At 59.7% G+C, this 7,261-nt stretch overlaps 1 protein-coding gene across 1 annotated transcript; it reads right to left on the bottom strand.

Moving 5' to 3' along the window:
- Positions 1–300: 300 nt before the first annotated feature.
- ZIC5 (Zic family member 5) lies at positions 301–6,996 on the bottom strand. The gene is given in 4 exon segments (XM_061349297.1): positions 301–953; positions 5,559–6,452; positions 6,455–6,549; positions 6,551–6,996. Coding segments are annotated over 4 exon segments (1,773 nt in total). The 5' UTR covers positions 6,874–6,996; the 3' UTR covers positions 301–492.
- Positions 6,997–7,261: the final 265 nt, after the last annotated feature.

The raw sequence follows: 7,261 nt of genomic DNA, 5'->3' as shown, positions 1-7,261 counted from the left end.
CGGCCGGAGCTTCGGCAGGTGCTGCTTTACAGTCTGGAGGCCTCTGCAAACCTGGCGCTTTACTCAGGCTGGAGAGGAGGCACTGGGGGGGCAGCTCCAGGATTTTAAAAGCCGCTGCAGGGAATGGCAGGGCCCTGACTGCCCCTGCTCAGTGGTCAAGAGCAGCCCCACATGGGCAAGGTGGGAGCCAGGCATCTCTTTTGGCACCGTCCCTCTGCGAAGAGTGCGGCTCGGGTTGCTGGGATGGCCCAGCGCGGCGTTATTAACGCTGCTTCTTACCGACAGAAAAAAAAGAAAAAATTAAAAACTCCGAGTCTCTTTAATTAAATTAGTTACCGTACAAACACCATAGGGTTTCGTACACGGAATAAATAGCGCAAGTCAAACCTGATGGCGCTTCCACGCCAGCCCCCCACTCCTTTGCTCCCGGGCAGCTTAGGTCAGTGCGGCAGGGCCGGAGACACCAGCGGCACGGCACGGCTCAGCCCGGCCCTAGGGAGCGGTTCTGCCCCCCGAGGTCCTGTGGGGCTCGTCCCCCTCGGAGGTCGGGGAGGTGTCGCGGCTGGAGGGGGTGCGGGGCCGTCGGGGAGCGCCCCCGGCCTGACAGACGTACCACTCGCTGAGGTCGGTGACTGGCGGGGAAAGGGCGGCGGCGGGGCCGCGGGGCGGCTCGGCTGCCAGGGAGGCCTCGGGGGGTAGCGGCCCGTCGGGGGGGCCGGCCGCGGCAGCCGTGTAGCCCTGGGAGCCCAGCGGCGGAGAGGGCGAAGGGGACTTGCAGTGGATCTTCATGTGCTTCCGCAGGGAGCTAGGGTGGGTGTAGGACTTGTCGCAGCCGCGGATCTTGCAGTAGTAGGGCTTGTCCGAGGTGTGGACGTGGGAGTGCTTCTTGCGGTCACTGCTGTTAGCGAACTTCCTCTCGCAGCCGTCGAACTCGCACTTGAAGGGCTTCTCCCCTGCCGGGACACAGCAACGGCACCGTTACCGGGGGGCGGGGGGCACGGCCTTGCCCGCAGCCTGCCCGCAGCACCGGCAGCCCCTCCGGGGCGAGCAGCAGGGCAAAGCCTCCCCTCCTTCTTCCCCTCTTTTCCCCTTTTTCTCCCCCCCTCAAGACAGTCGTGACATACCCGAGACTTCCGACTTTCCCCCCGTGATTCTCAAACCGTGCAACGCGGTTGGCGGTCCCCAGACCGAGAGCCCCGGGCTGGCAGCGGCAGCGGGGCCGGGCCTTGTTTGCCCCGCGCACACGAGGAACCTTCATTACGGCTCTAATGACCGAGCCCAAACAAAACCCCTCAATGCCTTTGCCTCCGAGGGCTGGCGCTTGCCGGCAGCCCGGCTCTCCTGGCACATCTCCTGAGTAATCCTTTCCCAGTGGGGCACTGTGCTGTGGGAATAATTAGTCGGGGTGGGGGTGGGGGGGGTTGGGGGAAATACAAGTAACACCTGTTTAAGAATCCTGGTATAAAAGGGGAATATCCTGGTATAAAGAGGGAGCAAGCATCCTGGTATAAAGACGGAGCACCCAGCAGCCCGTACTGGGGACTGGCAGGTTGTGGGGGAACACCAGCCCGGACACCGGTGGTGGTTACCTCAGGCTAATTTGGTTCTAAAGAAAATCTCTGTCCGATCTATTTTAAGAGCTTTACACTTTGCTTAAGAGTTAAAGGGGTTGTGAAAATCAGCCCGGGGCGGGTTTACTTGACGGGTTTACACACACACCTGGCTCCCGACATACCGTACCCTGGGATATACATATATATATTCTGACACATATAGATGTGCCCCGGACGGACCGTTCCCCAAAAATCCCATTCCACAGAACAGGGCTGAGTAAATGCTTAGAGCTGAGAGACCAGAGTTAAAAAATAAACTTGCCGGATCCCTGCACTGCCCACGACGGAGAGTTTCTTACAGCAACTTTTTCTTCTTCCCCTGCCACGTTATCCATAAACCCGGAGTAAACAGACCTGCATTGATAACCCCTGCCACGACTATTGCGACTCTTGAGTCAAAAAATGCTGTCTGCTTAGGCATGGCCGATGGGTATTTTCAGGTCTGTTTTGCTGTGAGCACTCGGAAATAACAACCCTGCAGGTCTCTCGGTGGATGTTTTCTTATTTTTCACCATTTACTGCTCCTTCCATTTGTAAAATCGTACCGCGTTTAGCAAGAGAATAACGGGAAAATAAAACGATTCTTATGTTTTAAAAGTAGCTATTTCTTGGCTGTTACTATAACAACATGTGCCTCCGCAGCTGACTTATACGTCAACTTTCTCAATTAAAATCCGCTCACCTACCAGCGAAGTGGGACCAATTGAAAGAACAAGTTTATCTTTAATATATATATATAATTTGTAAAAAGATGGTAAGAAAATGTATCTCGTGGGGTTTAACTGGATTTTCCACAAGCATGCTCCCACTCCAACCGAGACAAATCTCGAGTCACTTCATTTGTTCATTAATCATTGTTTTTCCTGGAGAAATAAAGCGAATCTGCCAGATTCTGCCCGTATTACCGCAGAGATGCAGGCTTACCCGTCCCCAAGCTTAACTTCCCCTGAGGGATGCTCCTATCCGCCCAAACTGCCTCCCCCTCCTCCGTCGAGGCTTTAGGGAGTGCCTTGCCCCATGGGATCACTCGTGGGGACCCACCCGAGGACTGCGCACCGGTCGAGGGGACGAGGGAGGGAGGCAGGACCCAGGGTACCGCTCTCTCTCGGGACCCTCGAGGGATGCATAACCCCCGAGTAGCTCCTCCTCGCCAGCCTCCGGATCACGACGATCCAATTCCACATAAATCCAGGAGCGGGGAAGATGCCGGAGTGTTTCTGGCACGCTGACGAGGGTGTCACGTCAGAGTTTAACCATTTGTAGGTGGTTTCAACCCAAGAAAGAGGTTGAGAGGCCGGGAGCCGTCCCCTGACTCCTCCCGGCAGCAGCGGTGCCAGCGGCGGGGGCGTGGGAGGGAGGGCACCGAAAAGCTTTGGGGTCATTTTTAGGGGGGGGGGGGGGGAAGGGGTGATGTCTTTGTGGGGGAAGCCTGGCGATCCTGAGCACCTCCTCTGCGAGGGGGCAGCGATTTTGCAGGAGAGGAGGGGTCCCATTCCTGTTAGCATGCACCAGGAGCGGGGACAGCGTTTTGTCCCAAGAATAAGGACAGGGCTGCAGGGCACAGTGTGATTCTTTTGAGGAAAAGAAAGGGAAAAAAACACAAGTGAGCAAACGCCTCCCGAATTAGTGACATGCTCTTCTTCCTGCAGGATTACCAGAAACACGCAAAATCCCCTAATGATACAATAACGGTGTTATCTTTTCCCCCTCTCCACCTAAAAATTCCCATAATAAACGAATAGTTTGTAAATCTCTTTTGCTTCCAGGCTGCACATGACTAAATTAAATCTGAGGCGGCAAAATTACAGTAATTAATCCGATTGGGACTGGCAGAGGGTTTGGGATCCCCCTTCCACCCAAAGGCTGGCTTCCTCGGGAAGAAGTTACGTCCCGTTCGCCTTCCCGTGGGTCGTGTCATTCGAGGCGGGCTCTCGCCACCCACCCTGAGGGCTGTTTTGTTGCACCTGCCCTTTCTGCATGGAAATAGTCCCCCCAGTCCTTGGACTCACGCGTGGGCACCCTGCCGGGGTCTGAGAACGCATCGCAGAAAGGGGAACCCCTCTCCTCCAGCCCTTCAAGAGGTGCACAGCATCCGACGAGCTGCGGGTGCCCCCCGTCTGCAAACTCTTCCAAATTTCCTTTGCAAGAGGCCATGTCCCACAAAGGGCCTTGGGGCAATACTGGACCACAGCTCATAGGTGCATATTTAGGCTATCTGTGGGAGGAGTGTTGTTTTCCCGCTGAACCCCTCTGCCCCCACCCCAAGCATTCCGCGAGCGCCCACCCCCCTTGGAGCTGGGATGGAGAAGCAGTTGAGAAGCCCAGAAAGGTCCGCAGTGAAGTTTTGTTTTCCAAACTAAAACAGATGGGAAAGGCAGGATGACAAAAACACGGGCCTCCACCATTTAACTTGTTCCGCAGTGCCATTAACACAGCAACCACCCCCCAAAAAATATGTCAGCCCCCCGCAGGAGAAATCCCCATCCCCCATCTCCCCGCCCCCCCCCGGCCCCCCGCCCGGCTTTGGGAGCAGGGAGCTGGGCATCCTCAGGTCTCCGCAGCTGTATATGGGCTCATGCCTGACATATTCTGGAGATAAAAATCTATAATCCTTTCTGCCATGGGCCATTTGGTTTTACATCGGAATAACACGTTGCACGGTCGCCGCTTTTCTCTTCCCGAGCAGCACACAATAAATCAAGAAAGCAATTACGGCAACTCCACTTCCTTGAGTGTCCTCCGAGGAATAATATTTGTCTACCACTATAAATGCCGGCTTCGTTCGTTTTCGGCGGAATACTTTTTTCTTTACACCCACGCCGAAACGCGTATTTCGGGGGTGGGGAGGAAGAAGGAGAGAGGGGAAGAGAAAGGAAATAAATAAAATTAAAAAAAAAAAAAAAGAAAAAGAAAAAGAAGAAGAAATAAAAAAGGTAAAAGAAATAAAAGACTTAAATGCTCAAACACACGCGGAGCCCCGCGCCGGGGCCCCCCGTCCTCCTGCGCATTCCCCGGCGGTGCCGCTCCCTTCTCCCCGGCCCCCGGAGCCCCGTTGGGTTTCCGCACTGCTTTGAAGTTTCCTCCTCAGACCCAAAAAGAGAAGGAAACGTTCCCCCGTCTCCACGGGCGGTAGAGCCCAGGCACCAGCGGCAGCTTCAGGAGCGGAATCAGTACCGGTAGCTCCGGCGGCACGGGCAGCCCCCGTAGCGCCGGCTGTCCCAGTAGCAACGACCGGCGGCGTCGGTATTCCCGGCAGCATCGGTAGTTCCCGTAGGGGCAGCCCCAGCAGCGCTGGTCGTAGGGCAGCCCCCGTAGCGGGGGTAGTGCTGTAGCCCCGATAGTATCGGTAGCCCCGAGCGCCGCCGCCGCCGCCCGCAGCTCAAGGGAACTGCGCCCCCAAGAGCCCCCGGCCCCATCTCCTCCGGGCCAAGCGTTATCCCGACCGGCTCCATCCCCAACGACAGAACCGGCACGAAAAGCAGAACCGTGATCCTTCGGGAAGTGGGGGGGAGGTCGCAACACACCCCCTCTCCCCGAGTGCCTCGGGCAGGGGCGAGCGGGCGCTTATCCTCCCCTCTCTCTTCCCCAAGGGCTGATGTTCGTCTTCCCCCGGCTCCGCGTTATTTCTTATTCGGGGCATTTATTTATCCGGTGGTGCCAGGATGTGAGGAGGTGGGGGGCGGAGGGACCTGCCCAAAGTGCGGGGGGGGGGGGGGGAGGATGATAGAAGGGGGAACAGGGACACACACGTGTGTGTGCAGGGCAGAGGGGCCGGTTGCGTGTGCGTGGCCCGTGTGCTGCCGAATTACTTATTCATGAAAAAGTCACATGTCCGGCGGTGCGCAGGAGAGCAGGAAAAGAGGAGGAAAGGGGAAAAAAAAAAAGGAAAAAAGAAAAAGGAAGAAAACCCTTACATGGACGGCGGGGAGGGGGGAAGGCACCCACCTGTATGAGTCCTCTTGTGGATCTTGAGGTTTTCGGAGCGGGCGAAGACCTTCCCGCAGCCGGGGAAGGGGCAGGGAAAGGGTTTCTCTCCCGTGTGCACTCGGATGTGGTTGATGAGTTTGTATTTCGCTTTGAAGGGTTTGCCTTCCCGGGGACACTCCTCCCAGTAACACACGTGGCTGCTCTGCTCGGGCCCGCCGACGTGCTCCACGGTGACATGGCTCACCAGCTCCTGCATCGTGCTGAAAGTTTTGGAGCAAGGTTTCCTACCGCCCGGTGGCGGCGGAGGAGGAGGAGGCGGAGGAGGCGGCTCCCGGTCGATCCACTTGCAGATCAGCTCTTGCTTGATGGGCTGCCGCATGTACCGCAGGAAGGCCCCGGCCGCTGCCGCCGCTGCCGCCCCGACGTGGGCATGGTGATGGTGGTGATGATGATGGTGGTGATGATGGTGTGGATGAGGGTGGTGGGGGTGCCCGTGCCCGGCCGCCGCCGCTGCCGCCAGGTTGAGGTTGACGGAGCCGTAACCTTGCAGCGCCGAGGAGGAAGCGGCGGCGGCCCCGTAGTGAGCCTCGGCGCGCCCGTAGAGCTCTCCGGCGGCGGCTGCCAGCCCCAGCCGCATCTGCCCGTTGAGAGGCGGGTGGCGGCCGGTAGGCACGCTCTGCTCCCCGGGCGGCGGCGGGAAAGCGGCGTGCGCCCCGTCGGCCGCGCCGTAGGTGCCGGCGGCCGAGATGAAGACGCCGTGGGGAGGCGGGTGCGGGAGGTGGGGGGAGCCGGCGGGAGGGTGCTGCTCGCCCAGCGCCCCGTGCACCGCGGCGGCAGCAGCGGCAGCGGGCAGCTCCCGCCGCAAGATGAAGTCCCGGCCTGCCGCCCCCCCCGCCGGGTAGCCCGGGAGGGTGGTGGCGGGCGGCGCGTAAGCGGCGGCGGCGGTGGTGGCGGCGGCAGCGGTGGCGGCGGCGGTGGCGGTGGTGGCGGCGGGCGCAGCGAAGGCGGCGGCGGCGGCGGTGAGCGCCTCGGGAGTGAGCTTGAGGGCGGCCGGCTGCGCCATGTGCTCAGGTCCGAGCGGCGTGAGGGCACCGCCGGGGTCGCCGCCTGCGTCCCCGGGGTGGAGGTGGGCCGCGTGGTGGGGGTGGACGTGGTGGTTCCCCAGCCCCGGGAAGCCTGTCATGTTCTGTTGAGGATGGGGCTGAGCCGCTGCCAAATCTGCTAATCTCAGGGTCGGGTTCCTCTTGCTCAAAGGGGGCTCCATAACGACACAGCCAAGCCCATCTACGCTGGCTGTTGTTATTTTTTTCCCTCTACCCGCCTTCAAAAACATGTATATATTAAGCGGCTCTTTAACTTCTTTTGTCTGCGCTCCTAACTCCGCGCATCCCGGCCCCGCTCTGCCCGCCCGCGATTGGCAGAGCCCTCACCACACTCCGGCGGCGCGCTGGGAGCGACGGCTCGGACACGGCACCGGAGGGATTGGACAGATCCCGATGATTGGCAGCGGATGGGGCCACGCCATTGGCTCCCTTTCAGGCCGCCGGCGCAGCGGGGATCCGCCTCCACCGCCCCCCTACTGTCCCGTCGTATCCGTGTCCCCCCCTCCTCGAAGTAGCACTTGCAAAACTTCGCGCGGGGCCCGACGGGGCGCACAACCCCCCACACCCCCCTCCGCCGACAGCGGGCAGTGCGGGCAGCAGCGGGCAGCAGCTGCCGCT

This window comes from Neopsephotus bourkii, unplaced genomic scaffold, assembly GCF_033783945.1.
Source record: "Neopsephotus bourkii isolate Nb327-2 ecotype Australia unplaced genomic scaffold, CSIRO-AGI_Nbou_v1 NB_398, whole genome shotgun sequence".
NCBI lineage: Eukaryota > Metazoa > Chordata > Aves > Psittaciformes > Psittacidae > Neopsephotus > Neopsephotus bourkii.
This window is presented reverse-complemented; position numbering and strand designations above follow the sequence as displayed.